Source organism: Melozone crissalis, unplaced genomic scaffold (genome assembly GCF_028551555.1).
Source record: "Melozone crissalis strain CALT ecotype California unplaced genomic scaffold, PUWL_Pcris_2 ptg000035l_1, whole genome shotgun sequence".
Taxonomy (NCBI): domain Eukaryota; kingdom Metazoa; phylum Chordata; class Aves; order Passeriformes; family Passerellidae; genus Melozone; species Melozone crissalis.
The window spans coordinates 3,373,193-3,395,941 of NW_026535813.1; the positions used below are offsets into that span (position 1 = coordinate 3,373,193).

At 43.3% G+C, this 22,749-nt stretch overlaps 1 protein-coding gene across 4 annotated transcripts in view; it reads right to left on the reverse strand.

The window, feature by feature from the left end:
- The window catches only part of LOC128941412 (protein FAM219A-like), a 192,593-nt gene that overhangs the window by 31,356 nt on the left and 138,488 nt on the right, over positions 1–22,749 (reverse strand). For 2 of the 4 annotated variants that reach the window (XM_054283166.1, XM_054283165.1), the window contains exon 3: positions 1,492–1,505. The exons of the other annotated variants lie outside the window; for them this stretch is intronic. In XM_054283166.1, the coding sequence (XP_054139141.1) occupies positions 1,492–1,505 (14 nt within the window). The remainder of the gene's footprint in view (positions 1–1,491; positions 1,506–22,749) is intronic. 4 annotated transcript variants of the gene reach the window in all.

Below are 22,749 nucleotides of genomic sequence, written 5' to 3' on the forward strand. Positions count from 1 at the left end.
TATGACAGCAGCGCTACCTTGTGGTAGGATGTGGCTTGGCTTATGGCTACAGTCAGCAGAAAAAGAGAGCGCTCTCCAGCTGTGGTGAATCCAGGTTTATTGGGTCCCAGGGGAACCGAGAGCCGAAGAGAAAAAGTGGGAGGTTGCAACAGCTTATAAGGAGGGAGGGAGACAGGGGAGGAGTCGGTCCTCTGGCGAATAGAGTTTTAGAGGGGAGTGGGATACAAAAGATTGACTTAGGGAGAACACCAATGAAGATAACTTGAGGGTGGGGCCCCGGCCCCTGAACCAATCACTCAACGCTCTAGCTGGAAGTTTCTAGAGAGAAGGGTGGGAGCGCCGAGTGACGGACAGGGCACTGGGGAGGGATTTGAGAAAGGATACATTAGTCTCCAAGGCAACTGGGGAGGGGTTGGGATAACTGGCAGCACAAGGGAGGGAAGAGAGAACCAGGGCAGAACCACTACATGATAGGAAGAACAGAACAGTCCAACTTATACAGACACAACACAACACTGCCCCTCCTTCACTGACCTTGGTGTCTCCATGTTGTTTTCCCTCCTCCTCTTCTCTAGCTGGAATTCATATTGTAACCCCACTTTGTTTTGATTTTCTTCTTAAATATGTTATCACAGAGGTGTTACTATCCTCACTATTTGACCCAGGCTTGGCCAGTGGCATGTCCATCTTCAGAGCCATCAGGGATTGACTCTGCCAGACATGGTGGAAGCTTCTAGCAGCTTCTCCCAGAGGCCCCCTTCTGTGGCCCCCCCACTACCAAAAACCAGGCCATGCAAAACCAACACACTTGAGTTTCAGTCTTTAAATGAAATCATAGCCAGTTTTTATAATATTTTCCGCATTTTAAAAATGAAATTCTGAACAGCTTGTTACATGTTGCTATGTGTGGCATTGATTTTGCCTACACACTGTTCAAAACCAGAAATGTCAAAAGTAGTCATATGCTTTGATCTCCTACAGAACTGCTCCTTTTGTGATTTCAGGCAAAGCACATAAGCTAGGAAAATGGTGAACATCATTCATGTTATATGCTGAAGATCTACTTGGAGGGTCAGACCACCACCTAAATCCACAGATTCCATTTGTCACAAGATATTGAGATTTCAAGTGACTGGCTATGGTTGGACAGTGGTAGGTGGAGAGTGGTTTGATGCCGTCACCTCCCACTGCTTCTGTACTTGACCACTTACATCCTCCTCATTTGAGGCAGTTTGATCTGCATAAATGCCATTTGGTTGTAGACTAGGCTGATTTGCTTCCTTTGCACAGTGGGTTGGAATCATGCAGACTGACTGTTCCTGTCTCTGCTGAGGGCCACTGCTGAGGGCCACTGCTGAGAGCCACTGGAGTCTGGGCCTTCCTGATAAGGAGGCAATAATTTTTCTCTTTGGGATTTCATTTTCTTGTTGCTGTTATCTCTGTGTGTCATGGTTTGATGCTGGTGCAATGCCAATGCCCCCATGAAAATACATTCTCCCTGGTGTCTGCTGTGAGATGTGACCAGGAATAAGCAAAGCAGGCTCGCACTTAAAAATAAAGAAAACTTTATTAAGTAAGCTGCAACTCTAAGTAACAAGAAACACACAGGGAAAATGAAAACTTTCCAAAAACATTTCCTCCTCCCCCCACCAAATTTCCAATACATCTATCCCCCAAAATCACCAACTCTAGGTCCTTCACCACTCTTTAGGTAACCAATTCTCAGTTCATCAAGAGGAGAGGAGTCCTTCTTGTGCCATAGGCTTCCCCAGGAAACACCGTTGAAACCTCGTGTGTTTCCATGTCACTCATGGCACCGCCCGGAGAACATCTGCTATCATGACCTCTTCCTTTCATGTCCAGTGCTCTCACCACTGAACATGGACCAGAGCTGCTTCTAGGGTTGTCTTTTTTAAGGATGCTTTGTCCCGTTCCAAAAAGAGCACAGTTTCACCTTTGGGACACCTGTCCCCCTCAAATTTCACCCCCTGGGGCTGAGGGGTACCAACACTGAACCCTCTTGGCTCCGAGCCATCGCCTCCCCCTGGATGCAGTCTCTGTGTCACAAGGAACATGGTTCTGTCCATGGCTATAACAAGAAGAGTCCAGCAAAAGCCACTGCATCATCTCTTCCCTCCTAAGATTCTTCTCTACTCTTCTGGCATCTTTCACTTGCCCAAACCTTCACACTTGCACATTTCCTTCTTCTATTTCATCTCTATCTCTCTTCTAGGAAAGGTTAATGTTCTGCAAAGTTTTCCTTGTCCAACAAAAGGGTTAAAAGCTTGGGCTCTGCCCTCCCACCGTGGCTGGACACCTTCTCGCTGCACCCCCCCCACTTTCTCCAACGGCCGGGCTGGAGCTGCCAGCACATGATATCAGATTTCAAGGTGGCACAGAATATCTCTCTCTCTCTCTGTCTCCCGGAAAGGGGGGAGGGGGGGGGGCTGCCCGATGCCTCTTGGTGCTCTTCCACTCTTCCACCCTTCCATCCTCAGGGCCCGGCCTACCTCATGGCCGCATGGTCTCCCCTCCCCCGCCCAGCCAGGAGCTGGGCAGAGGAGGTCTGACCTGCTTCCCTCGCCAGAATTCAAGAGAACTTCCCACAGGAGTGCTCTGCTTTTTAACCCCTGTGTTCTCAGAGGCGTATCCATTGTCCCCAGTGGCCACACCAGGTGCCAATATAAAATCTGAACACCTATTGGTGACCACGGCATATCCCAAAAAACCTACTTCCTCTCAAACCACGACACTGTACAAAGAATTTTTTTATTATCTTATCCATTCCTTGAGCTAGTTACAAAAAGTATCTTACATCACATAGTTTCTATTTTAATATTATGCTATAGCCTAAAAACTATATTTATCACACTGCTTAAAGGGATTAATACAACATAACTTTCTAACATAACACATATAGTATTCCTTTTAATATTTGCGAAGAGCCAATCATATAATATGCATTTTTCACAACACATATATTTGTAGCTTTGTAGCTTCTTATTGTAGCTCAGTTTCAATACTTTCCTAGGCAGAAAGACAAAACAAATTGCAGGATCCCTATGCTATCTTGGTTCTAAGCAACCAAGTCTGAAAAGAGCTTTTTGAGACATATTTTTGCAAACAGGGCCTGGATCTCATCCCAAGGGGGGAGAATCTAGAAGGTACTAGAGCTGGGGGGTTTACTTCACCAGGCAGGTTGCTAATTGGGGGGTTCTTGTCAGATATGCTAATTTGCAGGATCTATAAGAATTGTATACACGTCACTCACAAGGTGCTTCTTTGGCGTTTTCCACCTGAAGGATTTGTGCACTTGAGGATCCTCATATAAAGGTATCCCTTTTTATCACCCTAACTGTGTCTAGCCCAAATTTTAGAACCAGAGAAAAGGGCATAATGGGGAAGCACCAGCACAGTCCCACACATCCTGAGGGTGTCATGTCTGCTAATCGGCCATAGTGAACTGAATGTTACCAGCAGAATAGGCAGCTGCAACAACCATCAAGGAGTCAAAAACATATCCTATGACTCAAAGGATTGCATCATTCCATTGTGAAACTCCCTGGGGGAGGAAGTGATCATTCCTGCCTAAATCTGAGCATATATAATATTGAGGTTTGGGGACTGGGGACACCACCAACACTGGACAGATCAGAGGAGCAGAACTTCCACAGGACCACCACTTTTGACTTCAACCATCACTTCAACTAGACTGCAACCACCACTTGATAGGACTGTAACCATCACCCTGACCAACAGGGTGCCAGGCTGTACTCTGACATTGTGGGTTTAAGCCAGTTGTCTGTGTATCATTGCATTTATTGTAATCTTTCTTTTACAGAATCACAGAGGCCCGGAATAATGAGGCTGGAAGAGACCTCTAAGATCATGGAGTCCAAGCTATGCCTTAACACCCCAACTAGACTACAGCACCAAGTGCCATGTCCAGTCTTTTTTTAAACATATCCAGAGATGGTGATTCTACCACCTCCCTGGGAAGAGCATTCCAGTACTTTATTATTCTTTTGGTGAAAAACTTTTTTCCTAATATCAAACCTATACCTTCCTGTGGAGACTCTGGGGGGGCATTTTCTGGTTTAGAGAGACATAAGAAGCTTCCCTCAAAAAGCTGTTAGGCCCCATTGGCTCTTTTCCTTGTTCTTATGTCTGTTCTTATGTCCTTTAGACACTCCTTTATTCTTTGATTGGCCTTCAGTTTTGTACTGCCTTGAGACTAGGGTCAGCCTTCGGGCTTTTGCAGAGAAAAAAGTCAGACTCTTTATGTGCGTGTGTTTGGGATTTGATCATTTCACTGTGCAGTTGAATAAAACATTTGTGGATATTATGCAAAGGTCCTTTTTTCTTCCTTACTTTGGACTATGCCAGCAGCAATTCAGACTACCATAAAAAAGAATAACCCTAAGAAATACCTCTACAGTCTAGGAGATGGAGAAATTGTGGAATTTAATAAAATACAAAGAAGAAAAGGCCCCCAAGCAGCCAATGTGACGACTTAGTAGAGTTACAGTGCACAGTAGTAAATATGCACCAAACTGCAAACTTACGAAATATTACTCATGTCATAGAAGTCTTTTACGCACTTACCAAAGAAATAGAACCCAAAACCAACAACCATCAAGCCTTAGCAACAGCCTAAAAGCAAGAAGAGCACAGAACACCAATGAGTGGTCCTGCATTCAAAAGTCCATGTCAATAATGAAAGAACTTTCCAATCCGATAAGTCCCACTTCTTCTAACACCCTTCCCCAATTCTTGTGGCCTCCTTGCCCCTCTCCTACTTTCTCTTTTATTTTCCTATTGTCTTATTACCCCTTTTTTATGTTCCCACAAATTCCTCCCACCTTTCCCCCTTTCCATAGCCTCCCTCCACTAATCCCTTCCCTCAAAGTTCCTTCATAATACCAGAGGGAGGGTGATTGGAAGTGAAAGAAAGGAAAGTTTCCCTAAAGTAACCAATTTTTTCTTGAAGTTAATAATTTCTATTTAGAGTTTCCAGCAGACACACCACCACCTACACTACCTCATACAGAGCCAATTACAGCCAACAACACTGCCTCAAGTGGCAGACAACCAGTCCCTGCTAAAGGAACCTTCTCCTAACTCAGTTTCCTGATAAACCATACTAACAAAACCCCGCATCACTCCTACCAGCTCTAAGAAAATCTGTTTGGACATTAGAGACTCAGAATTGTTTGCATTTTAAAAATTGTCTTATGAGCGCTTTTGATTGCTTTTGTCATTTTGTGTTGATTCAGTTGATCCTTCAGAGCAGCTTTCTTAATAATACAAAAAATGGGGAATTGTGGAGACCCTGGGGGTCATTCCATGGTCTAGGAAGACACAAGAAGCTTCCCTCAAAAAGCTGTTAGACCCCATTGGCTCCTTCCCCTGTTCCTATGTCCTTGAGCGACTCCTTCCCTATTCCCTGCTTGGCCCTCATTTTTGTGCTGCCCCAAGACCAGGGTCAGCCCTCGGGCCTCGGCAGAGAGAAAAGCCAGACCCTTCATGTGCATGTGTCTGGGACCTGATCATCTCACCACACAGCTGAATAAAACATCTGTGAATATTATGCAAAGGTCCTTTTTGCTTCCTCAGCCTGGACTATGCTAGCAGCAATTCAGACTGCTACACTTTCCCTGAAGTAGCTTGAGACTGTGTCCTCTTGTTCTGTCAGTTGCTGCCCGGTGGAAGAGACGGACCCCCATCTGTCTACAACCTCCCTTCAGGAAGTTGTAGAGAGCAATAGGGTCACCTCTAAGCCTCCTCTTCTCCAGACTAAACAACCCAAGTTCCTTCAAATGTTCCTCATAGGGCTTGTGTTCCAAGCCTCTCACCAGCCCTGTTGCCCTCCTCTGGACGCGCTCAAGCATCTCAACATCCTTCCTAAACTGAGGGGCCCAGAACTGGAAACAGTACTCAAGATGCGGTCTCACCAGTGCCGAGTACAGGGGAAGAATTACCTCCCTGCTCCTGCTGGCCACACAATTCTTAATGCAGGCCAGGATGCCATTGGCCTTCTTGGCCACCAAGGCACATTTCTGGCTCATATTCAACTGGTTGTCAGCCAGCACCCCCAGGTCCCTTTCCACCTGAACACTGTCCAGCCACACTGTCCTCAGCTTGTAACATTGTAGGGGATTTTTGTGGCCAAAATGTAGAACTTGGCACTTAAAAGTATAAACTTCATCCTGTTGGACTCTGCCCATCCATCCAACTGATCTAAGTCTCTCTGAAGAGCCCCCCTTCCTTCCAATAGATCAATACAAGCTCCCAGCTTAGTGCTGTCTGCAAATTTACTAATGAAAGACTCGATGCCCTCATCCATGTCATCTATAAAAATATTAAATAGAACTGGTCCCAGTACAGACCCCTGAGGAACACCACTGGTGACTGGTTGCCAGCTGGATGCAGCACCATTCACCATCACTCTCTGGGCCCGGCCATCCAGCCAGTTCCTAACCCAGCCAAGAGTGCTCCTGTCCAAGCTGTGGGCTGTCAGCTTCTCCAGGGGTATGCTGTGGGAGACAGTATCAAAGGCCTTGCTCAAGTCTAAATATACAACCACAGCCTTTTCTGCATCCACCAGGACGGTCACCTCGTCATAAAAGGAGACCAGGTTGGTCAGACATGACCTACCCTTCGTAAACCCATGCTGACTGGGTCTGATACCCTGGCCATCCTGTAGGTGCTGTGTGATAGCATTCAGTATGAACTGTTCCATTATCTTACCTGGTACTGGGGTCAGGCTAACTGGCCTGTAATTTCCTACCTTTTTTGTAAACGGGTGTTACATTGGCCAGTTTCCAATCATCTGGAACCTCACCAGTGACCCACGACTCTTGATAAATGATGGAAAGAAGCTTCGCAAACTCATCTGCCAACTCCCTCATCACCCTGGGATGGATCCAGTCTGGTCCCATAGATTTATAAATATCCAAGTGTCTCAGCAGTTCTCTGACTGCCTCTTCTTGGATAACAAGAGGACCATACTTCTCCCTGGCACCACCTACCAACCTCTGAGAACAGTTGTCTTGAGGACAAGCTGTCTTACCACTAAAGGCTGAGGCGAAGAAGGCATTAAGCATTTCTGCCTTTTCCTCATCTTTAGTTACTAGGTTGCCTGCCTCATCCAATAAGGAACAAAGGTCAGTTATACCCTTTCTTTTACCATTAATATATTTGTAAAAACTTTTTTTATTATTTTTAACAGAAGTTGCCAAGTTAAGTTCAAACTGAGCTTCGGCCTCACTTTTTTTTTTTTTTTACATGCCCTAGCAGCTCCCTTAAATACTTCCTGAGTAATCAATCCCTCCTTCAAAAGATGATACATCTTTTTTTTTTTATTTCTAAGTTCCTTCAAAACCTCGTTGCTTATCCAGACTGGACGTTTGCCTCGTTGACTCATCTTTCGGCACACAGGGACAGTCTGTTCCTGTGCCCTCAAGATGTCTGCTTTGAAGCACACCCATCTCTCCTGGACTCCTTTGTTTTCAAGGGCTGTTTCCCAAGGAACTCTCTGAATAAGTCTCTTAAATAGGCCAAAGTCTGCCCTCCGGAAGTCCAACGTAGAGATCTTATTGATATTCTGCCTTATTTCACCAATTATCGAGAATTCTGTAATTTCATGATCACTGTGCCCCAAGTGGCCTCCAACCTCCACATCACCCACCAGTCCATCTCTATTTGTGAACAACAGGTCTAACATAGTCCGTCCCCTGGTGGGCTCGCCCACCAGTTGTGACAAAAAGTTATCCTCCACACACTCTAAAAACTTTCTAGACAGCCATTTTTCTGCTGTATTAAGTTCCCAGCAGATGTCTGGTAGGTTGAAGTCGCCTACAAGAACAAAGGCTGATGATCCTGAAACATTGTTCAGTTGCTGATAGAATAAGTTGTCCACCTCTTCATCCTGGTTGGGTGGACGATAGCAGACTCCCAGTAGGATGTCAGCCTTGTTGGCCTTCCCCTTAATACTTACCCATAGGCATTCATTTTCAGTAGTTTCAATACCTATGACATCCAAAACCTCCACCCTTCTTCCTTTTCTGTCTCTTCTGAAGAGCTTGTAGCCATCCAGATCAGTGCTTCAACTATGTGAGTCATCCCACCACGTTTCTGTGATGGCGACTACATCATAGTTCTGCTGTTGTACCACGGCTTCCAGCTCTTCCTGTTTGTTACCCATGCTACGTGCATTGGTATACATGCACCTTAGCTGGGCCACTGATTTCTCCCCTAACTCAGTCTTACCATCCTTGGGCCTGCTTCCAGACAGCCCAGATGCATCCCCTTCCCCCTTCAGACCTAGTTTAAAGCCCTCTCAACAAGATCTGCCAGTTCATGAGCTAAAAACCTTCTGCCCTTAACAGAGAGATGTATCCCATCTGGTTCCAGTAGCCCAGGTGCCGTAAAAGTTGCCCCATGATCAAAGAGTCCGAAATTTTGCCAATGACACCAACCTTTGAACCACTTGTTAATGATGTGAGTTCTCCTATTTCTTTCATCATTTTTCTCTGCCACCAAAGGGACTGAGCAGAACACTACCTGTGCCCCTGTCCTATCAACCACTTGACCCAGTGCCCTAAACTCCCTTTTAATCGCCTTGACACTCCTCTTTTCAGTCTCATCACTGCCAGCCTGGAGTATCAGCAGTGGGTAATAATCAGAGGACTGAATCAACCTAGGAAGCCTCTCAGTGATATTTCGTACCTGGGCCCCAGGGAGGCAGCAGACCTCCCTGTGGGATGGGTCCGGTCGACATATGGGGCCCTCTGTTCCCCTAGTTAGCATTGGAGGCGATGAGATCTGTAACCAATGGGAAACTGTGAAAAATGCATGTATTTTATGATTGGCTTTTCGCAAATATTAAAATGAATATTATATGTGTTGTTTTAGAAAGTAATGCTGTATTAATTCTCTTAAGTACTGTGTTAAATATAGTTTTAGGCTATAAAAATTGTTAAAATAGAAACTGTGCTATGTAAGATGCTTTGTTTAACAAGAAGAGCTTGCAGCAAGATAGCAGCCACAGGACACCTAAATCTTTCAGAGAAAGAGAATTTATTGCCTTCTTATCAGAAGAAATGAACTACTTCCCGCCTTAGAGGCGCTGTTAGGATTAGAAGGAAGAAGCTGACACTGACCAGACAGAATCCTGTGTTTGAATGGAATTTATGCATCATGTATGAGGTGTATGAATATGCAACAGGCTATTGTTCTTAAGGGTTAATCCTTTGTTAATGGGTGTCCTTTTTCGGGCTCGTGATGCCCAGAAAAAGGTACCCGGACATCCGTAACTCTTTGTTTTTATTGTCTCATATTGTCTGAATTCAATTTGTCCAAATTGTTATTACTCTAATTGTGTTACTATTTTTATAACCATTTTATTACTATTAAACGTTTAAAATTTTGAAAACAAGTGATTGGCGGTTTTCACAGAAACCAAATACTGAGAACTGCATAACTTGGTACCAATGAACATTGAACGAATGAATTTCTACGAGTTTTGACTGTATAAGTATCTGAAATATCTAGTAAAATTCATGTGTCATAGAGTGATATTTTCTGCACACCTGGTCTATATGTGGATGAAATTATTTCTGTTGCACATCCTGGCTAGAATAAAGTAGTGCCTTGATTGTCTAAGAACTAAAAATGTTGTAGGAGGGTTTTTGTTTTCCCCACAGTTTCAGTGGCAACTCCATCCGAAAATCTCTCTCAAGGTAATTGTGTGGGGTTAATTTCTCCTGCCGGTTTAAGTTTACTTTTTGTTGTAGATACATATTATAATGTTGGCTTTTTGCAAATATTAAAATGGATTCTATATGTGTGATGTTAAAGTAACTTTGCTATACAGATATCGGTTTTATTTCTGTTGTTAATTAAGCTTAGACATAGTAGTGAAATAGCTGATATAAATATGCTTGTGTTAAAATGCCTGCTTGGATGGGATAACATCCAATGAACATATGAAGAGGACACCTGCTGCAGATATGCCAACTATCAGCACTCACCATCTGAAGACAGTGTGGGCCAGGGCCCAAAACTGAAGGTAATGATAAAAAAGGGCTAAAACCACAACCAAGGAATATGCATGCTCTAAAAAGGTGGACCCAAGGAGGAGTCATGCTAAACAGTTCTTGGAACATATTAACTAGTTTGGGGAAATAGCTTACTATGCATAAGGGTCTATGAATATGCAACAGACTAATGTAAAGGAAAAGGTATTTAAGGAGTAGCCTCAAAGATAGCAATGTCCTCTTGGCTGAGTGCCAAGATGCACCCGGCCATAATAATCTTTGCTCTATGGTTCTTATCTCCTCTTGTCCTTTATTAAACTTTTTAAATTTTCACAGGAGAGTGAATGTGTTTTTCACACTTTTCAAATCAGCACAGCAGAGAATTTAAATTATACAATAAATAAAATTAATCTCTTTTCACATCCTGATTAGCAATCAACAGAGTCTTGAGAAAACAGAGGAAGAAAGAACGAAGTGCTGACTACAACTTCCAATTTGAGACCAAGTCCCAGTTTCAGCTCACTTGCATAATTTAGCTCAAGGACATTAGCTTGCTTCTAGTCAACGCTGAAATCATCACTACCTTCACCTCTGATAGAGGGTATTTTTCAGCAGGGACTGTGTTACTTCTTGGAGAGATTTCAAAGTATGTACATCATTAGGTGCTTTGCTTGCGGGCTATATAGAAAGGGAGATATAAAGAATGCCACGTGCTGTGGCCATGCTGATCACAATAAGGACTGTGCTACCCAGGGAGATTTGGAGAGCCAAAATGCGACCACACAGGTGGGATTAGTGCAGCTGATGGCCATACCTCCATGTATTGTAAAGAAATGCAAAAGAAAAGTGCTTTTTACTAAACAGAGATAGCAGAAATGAAGAGGATCTGCATGCTGCCAGCCCCCTCCTCTGAATATAAGAAATATGGTTTAAAGCTGATGTTATAGATGAGTAATGGGATGATTGGCTCTCGCAATTAAGGGATGAATATTTTGTGCATGTTAACAGAAGCTTTATTGATGTATAGTTCGGTTACTGTGGTTTGTTGTTTAGATGTCCTCTGTTCTCCCCATAGTCCCCTTTCCCTCGCTCTGTATTGTTGCAACTGGACAGCCTGGGTTGTCTAGGACAGGTAGAAAGAAAGCGTGTACATGTGTCCTGTGGAAGGGGCTAGCAGTGGGCCTGTTAGCTAAAGGAGTGAGAAGTAAGAAGAAGAAGAAGCTGATAAGGAGCTTTCTCCAAGGCCGTAACCAAGGAGATCGAGAGAAGGAAGATAAGAGCATTCTGCAGCTGGATGAAGCGTTTTTACAAAGTTAGGTGGAGTCAGAGTAACTTTTCACCAATGGCATGGTATTGAATTATTGTGGCCAATAGCTAAGGTAGAGGAAGGGTAAACAACTGGAAAGTGTATAAAAGATCAGCCATTTTCATTAATAAACTGTTGCCAAGTGTTACCAACTGAGACTACTTGTGGTCTCTGCTTTATGTCGTGACCGCCTTGACTGCGACATATTGGTGACCCCGACGTGATAAGAACATAGTGGGTGGGGGCCCATACGGGGTCCTAGCAATTGGCAACCGTGACCCACTGGGACGTAGTGGGGGAGGCGGCGTTGGTGCAGCTGAGAGTGGCAGGTAGAAGCCACAAGGAGGTCCAGACCTGATTCCCTCCAATCAAGACACCTGGAAGTAGGTGAGCCAACAACTAGTAATAATGGGACAAAATTTATCTAAAGAGGAAGAAAGTGTTCTGTCTACATGGAAAGTTTTGTTAAGAAATAAGGGAATTAATACGTCAGACTATGAGCTTCGTAATATATTGCTGTGGGCTAAATCACAGAATTTTGGCACTGATCCTGACACAGTATTTAGTGTTAAGGCATGGAAGAAAGTCGGGGACAGACTTTGGCAAGTTATTCAAGTGGGAGATAAAACAGTTGTTGATTTAGCAGTAACCTGGAACTCGCTCTTTGAGGCTTTAAAGGAATGGAAAATAGAGAGAGAAATGGAGCAAGATGCGGACGAAGAGTCAGGGCTGATAACAGAACCTGACGGGGGGGCTGAGGCAGAGGGGGCCTCTGAGGCAGAAGGGGGCTCTGATGGGGAACTTGGTGAAGAAAGTTCGGATGCCATGGGAGTTACCTGGCACGCTGCCAGAGCCTCTGGGAAAGCTGCCAAAGCTTCCGGGAAAGCTGCCAAAGCTTCTGGGAAAGCTGCCAAGGCTTCTGGGAAAGCTGCCAAAACTTCTGGGCGACCTGCCCTAGCCTCTTCTTATCAGACCTCTAAGCCTCCTTATCTCACACCTGCACAGCAGCTTGCGATGGTGCCTGTATATACTACACCGCTACGCCAGTTAGCTGAAATGTCTTTAGCAGAGAGAAAAGCCCAGCCATCTGCCCCCCTGCTTCCCTCTGAGATGCTTGGACAACCTGCAAGGCTGTATCCTCCTTTACCTGACAGTGACAGCAACAGCAAGTCAAGTGATGAGTCGCCCGCAGTAACACCTGTGTTGGGGCAAGGAGCTCTGGTCTCTTCATCGCCTAAGAGCTCTAGCCTTACTGCCCCATAGACTTTGCCTCCATGCCAAGTCACTGTGCTTCCCCGACACCCTCAGGAGTTTTGGGAATTTGTTAGGAGGAAAGCAGTTGAAGAAAAGAATTGGGACATCATAGAAAGGTTAGGTGCTCCAAGAGTACCTCAGGAGAACAGTGCCAATGCAAATGTTGCTTGTGATAACCCTATGGCTTTTCCAGTTTTCAAAGCAGCTCCTGGAACAGGACAGAATGACAGTCATCATGTGTTCGCCTGGAGGGTTGTGCAAGACCTCCAATCGAAAGTAGCTCAATATGGTATTAATTCCTCAGAGATAATGCAATTAATATGTGTGATTAATGCAGATTTGCTTGCACCTTATGACATCACTCATCTTGCTACAATTCTATTCCAGCCAGTACAGTATGGTGTATTTCAAGAAACTTGGAGGAGAGTGACTGAGAGCACAGCTTTAACAAATATGCAGTTGCCTCAACACGACCCTCGTCATGCTGTGGGTGTTGATGCCCTACTGGGCTCTGGGCCTTTTGCTAATCCAGATTTACAGGCAAGGTGGGATCCTTCGATTTTGGCACAAGCTCAGCAAATTGGCATGAGTGCCTTAACTAAAACAATGGAAATGGCAGCTCCAAAACAGAAATATGTTACTATACAACAAGGAATGAGAGAACCATTTTTGCAGTTTGCAGAAAAACTTGCTGCCGCTATTGAGAAACAAGTAGATGATGAAACTTTGTGAGACAAATTGTGTGTACAATTGGCTAAAGAAAATGCAAACCCAGACTGCAGAAAGATTATTGATACTTTGCCTGGGGAACCCACCTTGTCTGAAATGGTTACTGCTTGCTCGAAAGTTGGTTCAGTCGAGCATAAAATGGCATCTCTTGCTGCAGTGTTAAGACCTTCAGCGAAGTGTTATAATTGTGGACAACAAGGGCACGTAAAGTCACAGTGTACTGTCCGGAAAACAACATTTAGGCCAAGTGCAAGCAGCGATGTTGTATGCAACCGTTGTGCTAAATCTGGGCACTATGCTAAGCAATGCAGAAGTAAATATCATGCAAATGGTCAGCTATTGCCGGGAAACCCAAAGAGGAGCACGAAGGGGCGCGTGGGGAAACAAATACCCCAACAACCACAACAGCAAATGCGGGCCTTCCCAGCCCTGCAAAGCTACCCATTTGTGAACAATTCTCAGGGGCAACAAGCGGGTCCGCAGGGATTGATATACCCACCGCTGACACAGAACCCATTTTAAAAATAGAAATATGTAAAGTCCCTCTTGATGCCTATGGTCCGATAGGACGGGGATTGAGTGCGTTTTTGATAGGGAGATCAAGTAGTACACTTAGAGGTATTCATGTGCATCTAGGGCTTATTGATGCTGATTATTTAGGGCAGATTCATGCTATGGTATCCATTGATGACCCTCCTGTCACTATTCAGAAAGGAACTTGCATTGCTCAACTTGTACCTTTTGTGAGTTCTGTTCCAAATACAGTGGACCGAAGTCGCGGCACAGGAAGCTTTGGATCGACAGGAGTACCTCAAGTGTTTTGGACTGAGAAAGTAACAGAGAGCCGTCCAGAAAAGACATGCACTCTCACCGCCAGTGGATGTCATCCAGGAACTATATCAGTAACAGGTCTGATTGACACTGGAGCAGATGTCACAATACTCTCGCGACTTTGCTGGCCTCAATCGTGGCCTCTCACTGGTGCAAGTTTTGGACTCCTGGGGTTGGGTGGTGCTACAACAGGTAGCCTGTCAGCCATTGTAATTAATGTGAAACATCCTGATGGCCAACAAGCTAACATCAGACCCTATGTTGCCGATGCTCCCCAAAGTTTGTGGGGACGAGATTGTTTATCTCAATGGGGTGTCAAAATTACTACGGATTTTTAATGGGGGCCACTGTGTTGCAGGGCATTGAACGTCCAGTTGTACCCCTGACATGGTTGACAGATAAGCCTGTCCTGGTTCGCCAGTGGCCCCTGACTACTGAAAAGCTTACTGCCCTGCAAGAATTAGTTACAGAACAATTGCAAGCAGGACACATTGAGGAATCATTCAGTCCCTGGAACACCCCCATTTTTGTAATAAAAAAGAAATCGGGAACATGGAGACTTTTACATGATTTACGGCAGATAAATGCTGTAATGGCAACAATGGGAGCTTTGCAACCAGGCCTTCCTACACCCACGATGATTCCACAAGAATGGCAAATAGTTGTCATTGATCTAAAAGATTGTTTCTTCACTATTCCATTGGCTGAGCAGGACAAAGAAAAATTCGCTTTTACGGTGCCTTCTATAAATCATGCTGAACCTGATAAAAGATATCAATGGAAAGTACTCCCACAAGGCATGAAAAATTCGCCAACTATTTGTCAATGGTTTGTGGCACAGGCCTTGTCAAATGTGCGGGAGCAATTTAAAAACTGCTACTGCTATCATTACATGGATGATATCTTGTTGGCATCTGACAACAAACAACAGTTGTCAGCTCTTGAACAATATGCTGTGAGAAATTTGAAAGGCTTTGGTTTGATCATTGCTCCAGAGAACGTGCAGGAACACATGCCTTGGAAATACCTAGGTATGTTGGTGACCAACACTCAAGTTATGCCTCAACCTGTACAGTTAGACATTGATGTTAAAACTGCTACTGATGTACAGAAATTGGTTGGTTTAATAGGTTGGATTCAATAATATTTAGGTATAACTAATTATCAGATGCAACCATTGTTTGATTTGCTTTCAGGCATCACTTCCTCCACTGATGAGAGGAAATTGACCTCAGCGGCAAAAAAGACCCTAGAAGAAGTTGAATTAGCCCTAGCACACAAATTTGTTAACAGGATAGATCCCTCTGTTGGTGTTCAATTGTTTATTTTGAGAGACCATGAAATACCATGTGGAATACTGTGTCAATGGAATGACAATTGGGAAGATCAACTGCATATTCTGGAATGGATATTTTTATCTTTCAGATCTCGGAAAACAGCTCCAGGACTTTATGAGCTTTTTGCAGATATTATCATCAAGGGCCGCAGGCGTTGTCATGAGATTTTGGGACACGACCCTGTGACCATTGTGATACCTGTACAACAGTGGTATTTTGAATGGTGCTTTCAAAATAATCATGAATTGCAATCTGCCTTATCTTGTTTTACAGGCCAAATCTCATATCATTTGCCTTCTCATCCTGTTCTAACACTGACTAAAGAGATTCCTTTTGAAGGCAAGCAAATTTATTCTCCTGTTCCAGTGGAAGGTATAACGGTTTTTACAGATGGGTCCGGGAAAACCGGAAAAGCAGCTGTGGCTTGGAGAAGGGATGATCACTGGGAATATCAGACAGTGATTCAGCAGGGATCTCCTCAACTGGTTGAACTTTCTGCTGTTCTTTTGGCTTTTACTTTGTTTCCTGGTTCTGTAAATATAGTTACTGATTCAGTTTATGTTGCTAATTTGGTTAAGCATTTAGATCAAGCAGTGTTGTATAATATTCAACAGAAACCATTGTTTACCATATTAGTGAAGTTATGGACAGTTATTGGTGCTCGAAAACATCCTTACTTCATCATGCACATTCGCAGCCATACATCATTACCAGGATTTTTTGCTGAAGGCAATGCCTATGTAGACTCTTTAGTAGCTGCTGCTGCAATCAAAACTGTACCCAATGTGTTGCAGCAGGCAATGTTATCCCATCAATTTTTTCAACAGAGTGCTCAAGCTTTACAGCAGCAATTCAAATTGTCTACTGCCGAAGCAAAATTTATTCTTTCCTCTTGTCCTGACTGTCACATGACTCATGTTGCTCAGTATTATGGTACCAACCCTAGAGGTCTTTCTGCGTTAGAAGAATGGCAAACTGATGTTACAAAAATGCCAAATTTGGTCGCTTTAAGTATGTTCATGTTACAGTTGATACTTTTTCTCATGCAATGGTTGCTTCAGAATTCACAGGAGAAAAAACTCGAGATGCTATTCATCATTTTTATCATGCCTTTTCTATTCTAGGTGTTCCGTGTCACGTAAAAACAGATAACGGCCCAGCATATGCTTCACAGAAAATGCAAGCATTCTTTCGTGCTTGGGGCATTGAGAATTCAACAGGTATTCCACATGTCCCCACGGGCCAAGCAATTATTGAAAGAGCTCACAGACTTCTTAAACGTCAGGTTCAAACACAAAAAGGGGGAATGCAACAGGAGTCACCTCAAGTGAGATTAGATAAAGCTGTTTATGTGTTAAAGTTTTTGCGTCCCCTACCTGACTCACAGTTATCTCCAATCTTTTGCCATTTTTCTTCTTTGAATTCTAAGCAACCAAATTTCCATAGAAATGTCAAGGTATGGGTCAAGGATTTGATTACTGGTATATGGTCTGGTCCAGTGGAACTAATAACCTGGGGGAGGGGTTATGCTTGTGTTTTGACAGATAATGGTCCTTGATGGGTTCCTGCTCGCTGTGTCAAACCTTACCTAGAGCGTGCGGGAAAGGACAGGATCGATGGTTCCGCAGCTGAAGCAGAACCTATGGATGACACTGGCTAAGACCATATATCAGTACTTAAAGATGGATGAAGGACAGGAACGATTGTATTAAGAATGGGAATTTTGATGATGGTTGTGATTGTGATTTTGTGTGTCCCCTCTCTGCTTGGGTTTTTGCGAAGGGCCCTGCAAAAATCCATAGCAGCTGTATTGACAGTTCAAAAACAAAAAAAGGGGGAATTGTGGAAGGGACTAGCAGCGGGCCTGTTAGCTAAAGGAGCGAGAAGTAAGAAGAAGAATCTGATAAGGAGCTTTCTCCAAGGCCGTAACCAAGGAGATCGAGAGAAGAAAGATAAGAGCATTCTGCAGCTGGATGAAGCATTTTTGGAAAGTTAGGTGGAGTCGTAACTTTTCACCAATAGCATGGTATTGACTTATTGTGGCCAATAGTTAAGGTAGAAGAAGGGTAAACAACTGGAAAGTGTATAAAAGATCAGCCATTTTCACTAATAAAGTGTTGCCAACTGAGACTGCTTGTGGTCTCTGCTTTATGTCGTGACCGCCTCAACTGCGACAGTTGTCCTGTATGTGCTGCATGATGGTATTCAGGATGATCTGCTCCATGATCTTCCCTGGCACCGAGGTCAGGCTGACAGGCCTGTAGTTCTCTGGATCCTTCTTCTGGCCCTCCTTTAGATAGGCATCACATTGGCCAACTTCCAGTCAACTGGGGCCTCCCTGTTCACTCAGGACTTGTTGCATATAGGTAAAAAACTACAAAATAAGAGCCTTGCCACCCTTGTAAAATCATGGCTCAGGCCTGTTACTTTGGCTAAGTGAAAAAGGACTATGGGAAAGTGACTCAGCTAAATTTGAAGTAGAAAAACAAGTTATATAACCATTACATGTTCACATCATAGTTTATGGTGGTTGGTTGAATTATATTTGTTGTGCTTAAATGGAACGAAACTGATAACAACCTAATTGCTTAGATAGTCCTGGTCTTTGCAATAAAGAGCTTTCTCTTGCACCTGCCTGGGGACTCTGTGTCACTCTGCTTCCTAACATTTGGCACCCAACAATGGGAGATCAGATTGCAGTGAAGTGGTGGACTGCGGCACACAACACAGCCCCTCAGACCCAGAACACTGGGATACCAGACTGCAATGAAGAGATGGACTGCAACTCACCTAGGCAGCCCTTACGATCCTGGACTTTCAGATTGCAAGCAGAAAGCAGAGCTCAGACCCTGCTATAATTGTGGTGGTGTTCACAGGAGTCCCAGGATGAGGGAAGAGACAAGAATCTTGATTCCATGTTTCAGAAGGCTGATTTATTAGAAGAAAGGATTTCATCAGAAGGCTAGTAAGAAATAGAAAGGAATGGAATGATAATAAAATCTTGTGACTGACCAGAGTCCAAGACAGCTGGACTGTGATTGGCCATTAATTAAAAACAACCACATGAGACCAATCAAAGATGCACCTGTTGCATTCCACAGCAGCAGATAATTATTGTTTTTCTTTTCCTCTGAGGCCTCTCCGCTTCTCAGGAGAAAAAATCCTAGGAAAAGGATTTTTCATAAAATATGTCTGTGTCAATAATGACAGGGGACTTTCTTTGCAAGCCACAATCCGACGGAGAGCAAAATGCCTATAAGGTTAGGTCAAAGGTATTCACTGGATGAAGAACCACAGGACTGTGAGTATCCTGGGACTTGGGAGGAGTCCCAGTAGCGTTGATGCAGCTTAAAGATATTGCAGCACATTCTCCACATTGAAGCAACTTTTATTATGGGTTGAATAACCCTGTAACTACTTCCTAAATGAGAGAGGCTTTGATGTTAAAAACTCCTGTGCATAGCTGCACCAGGGACTGCTGGAAAGGCTACTGATAATGAACCTGGGCACAGATCCAGGGCACGGATCCAGGGAATGGATCCAAGGAGCGAATCAGTCCTCAGTTTAGTGTGCAATGTTGCGGGCACTAGCAAAGCCCGCCCGGAGCTCCCTCCAGAGCAGAACGCTCCCCCCAGAGCAGGATGCCCCCTCCCCCCGCCACCACCGCTCTGCTGGGTCCCTCCCATGCAAGCGGCTTCTCAGCTGCCAGATCCCCCACAGTGGCTCCTTCTCCAGCCGTCCCCCCAACGCCAGACCCCTCACGGCTGCTCCCTTGGCCCTTGTAGGGCCCCCAGCCTCTGTTTGCCCCCCAGGCTTCTGTCGGCTCCCTTGGCACTTGTAGGCCCCCTTGGCCCCTTCCAGCCCTGCCAGCAGCAGCTTCCCATGGTGAGACCTCTTTGCATACTGCCTCCCCCACAGTGGCTGTTCTCCATGGTGCCCCTCCTGCTGCAGCTCCTCTAGTGCCCGCCCCTCTGACCGTGGCTTCTTTGCTCCCCACTCCTCTCATAGTCACTCCAGCCTCTGCAGCCCCCACTCACCTAGAGGCAGTTGGCCCTCGATAGCTACCCTGGCTCAGTCTACTCTTCCTACCCAGGAACCATAAATCATGGCACATGGCAGATTCACAGCTTACACGAAATGCTGGTGCTGCTGCACATTCCTGTCAGAATGCCAAGAGGACACATTGCAACATGGAGATCTGGCAGTTATTACTGCGTGCCCACCTGCTTACAAAGACTTAGGCTACTCTATTATCAGAGACCTGTGGAAATTGGTACAGGAGAGTTTGTTGTTCAGTTAACAGGTGATGCTGCGTACTGAAACTCCAGAACGCAGACAGGCTATCCTGGAGATATTTGTGATATCATTACCTGGAACTCTGTTAAAACTAACCTTGTATTTTCAGTGAGCTGTGGATTTTGACAGAAGTGTTTATTGGAGAGATTCAAGGCTAGCTGTATGGATGTAGTGTCTTTCCGCATGTGTTGAGGCTGCTTAGCACAGTCTAAATTCTTCAACAGAAATGCTGATATACTGCATGATTGGTAACACTTGCCATGTGGGATGTATACTGCCTTTTCAGGAATTTTTATTTAAAAGTCTGATTGGACTGAATTAATATCAATTCTTTGCTCAGTTATAATGATGTTAGCTGTTATCATGAAAATTAGAAACTTATATACCTGGAAAAACATTTGCAAACTCAGTACCCTTAGAGCATCACTTATTGTTATGTGGCCCTTTAGAAAATTCGGTAGATCCCTCCTTGGAAATATTTTGAGTGGATATTATTGCAAAAGCAGTTAATGTTCAAGCCCAATGTCAAAACATGGCACGATTTACATGGGTGAGGCCCATGCCACTCATAAATCACATTCCTTTGCTCACTTGAAGGCAAACCCTGAATGTTATCTGCAGAAGCTGTTCAAGAATTAGATATAATTAGCTCTTGACTCTCCACTGTAAAGGTAGGCAGAACTGTGCTGGCTTTGCCTGTTTACTTGCTTTTTATCCCACAGTTTTAACAGGGTAATTTTATTGTGAATCTTTAGCCATGAAGAAACATGTGACATCATTTCAGATAGGTACAGTTATTTAGTGATTCTATTGTAGTTATTCTTCCTTGCCACGTATAAATTGAAATTGAACTTGATATCAAAACAGTGTAAGTACATTGATGGACCACAAGTGCAGTAAACAGTAGCTCACTCCTTTAGAATCATCCATATCATGACTTTGTAGCTGTTTATATACATGCGCCAGTGTTACACACCCACTGACCTAACCGAGTTACATGTGAAAAACTCATGGCAGTATTATATAACTAGGTCCTTGATGATTTATCCTTAAATGTTTATATCCCATTAGCTTCAATAGTCCAAGCTCAAATCTATTGTACAGGCAATCTTGAAAAGCTGTCTTACCATCTGCAAATTGAGCAGGTTTGAAGTGAAATTTGCCAAGATATACAATGATGTCTTTTTCCTGAGGAAAGCTGCACTTTAAAAAACCCTAGCAAACTTATGCTTATACTAGAACAGTACTGACCATGACCAAGCATTTTCAATAATATTTGCACTTACCATGAGCTATTCCCAAAAATAAATTATGTAAAATCATAACATATTTGCCACATCTTTATAATCTCTCCAGTAAATCCATGTTGCTGGAATTTCATTTATGAATCAGTCCTTTGCTTGCATATTGATCATTGATGTTTAACTGTTGTATGACAAATTTCCAGTAGTTTTTTTGTAACGATGGAGTCAAAATGAGTTAAATTCTGTTGTATCTGAAACCTTTAGAGGAACACTCTCAACTCTGACTTTAGTTTTATTACATTTAAGTGATGTTAATTTTCAGTTCTGTTATGTTTCTGTTCTGTACAGTTTAAGTGATGGTAAAGTTCAGTTCTGTAAAGTTTAAGTGTTGTTAAATTTAAGTGATGTTAGGTTTACATTCTGTTAATTTGAAGTTCTGTTAAGTTTAATTTCTGTCAAGTTTAGGTGTTCTTAAGTTTAAGCAAAGTTAAGTGTTGTTCAGTTTAAGTTCTGTTATTTTAAGTTCTGTTAAGTTTAAGTAAGTTCTATTACGATCAATTTCTGTTCAGTTTCAGTAATGTTAACTAAGTTCTGTTAGGTTCATTTTCTGTTGTGTTTAAGTGACGTTAGGTTTGAGTGAGTATAATTTCAAGTTCTGTTGAAATCTACTCCTTTAAATTACAAGATACAGTTCTTTTGTTATAGAGATAAGATGGAACTGACTGAGACAATTATGATGAAGAATTGGTAAGCAACTGTTTAAGAATATAAGTTGTGTAAAAATATGTGAAGATGCAGATTATTAGATACTTAATTTCATTGAAGATTCTATGGGTATAAATGTTCTGCATTGGTCAATTAGGATAATTATTCACAACACTCTTTGCTGTTTTATCTCCCATAAGTAGCACAGAGGAATGAGTAACAGTTCCAAATTATGGCTGTTATTAATTGTAAGCTGTTTAGTGCTTTCTTTCTTGCTTTTATTTTACTTTATTGTCATATATGCATAGATGTGTGGAAAAATATAATCACTTCATAGGACAGTTACTGTTGCTATATTAATGATTCTTAATATGTTGTTAATGTCATAGTGCGAATTCACTGACTTCATAATGGGCATTATCCATAAGATATTATGTGAGGTTTAACATATGCATTCCTTTGGTTATTTGCAGCTTGTTCATCGTACCATTGACTACTTAGCTAAAGATAAATTACAAAGCCAGCTGCTTTACAAACTTTCCTATATCATTGTGTAGCTATCTGCAAGACATGTATGATTTTAATAGACTTTTCCAACTGCTATTCATAGAGGCTTGTTTGTAGGATATGTTAGGGAGACCCTTCTACTTAAGGCCTTGGCTCTGGCCAAGCCCTGGCCCTAGCTGGTCAGAAGTATGCCAAAAGACCCAGGTGTTTTCTGCAATAAAATTGTACTCAGGTTACCTTGACTTGCCAATTTGGGCTTATAACAGCTGGATCCTCTTTTGAGGTAAGCTTGGAAGCCTTTCCCAGGGATGGTTCTCCAGGTCCTCATTGTGAAACAGGGCTTGCCAGATATTGCAGACTCTGGGTGACGGTACAGTATTTAGGCAATTGATGATGTATCATTCCAAATCACTATCCTTTCTCTTGTGTGCTAATGATTACATGTATTACCTTGCTTATTTTTTCTTGATGTGAGTTTATTGCTTTGTTACATGTATTGC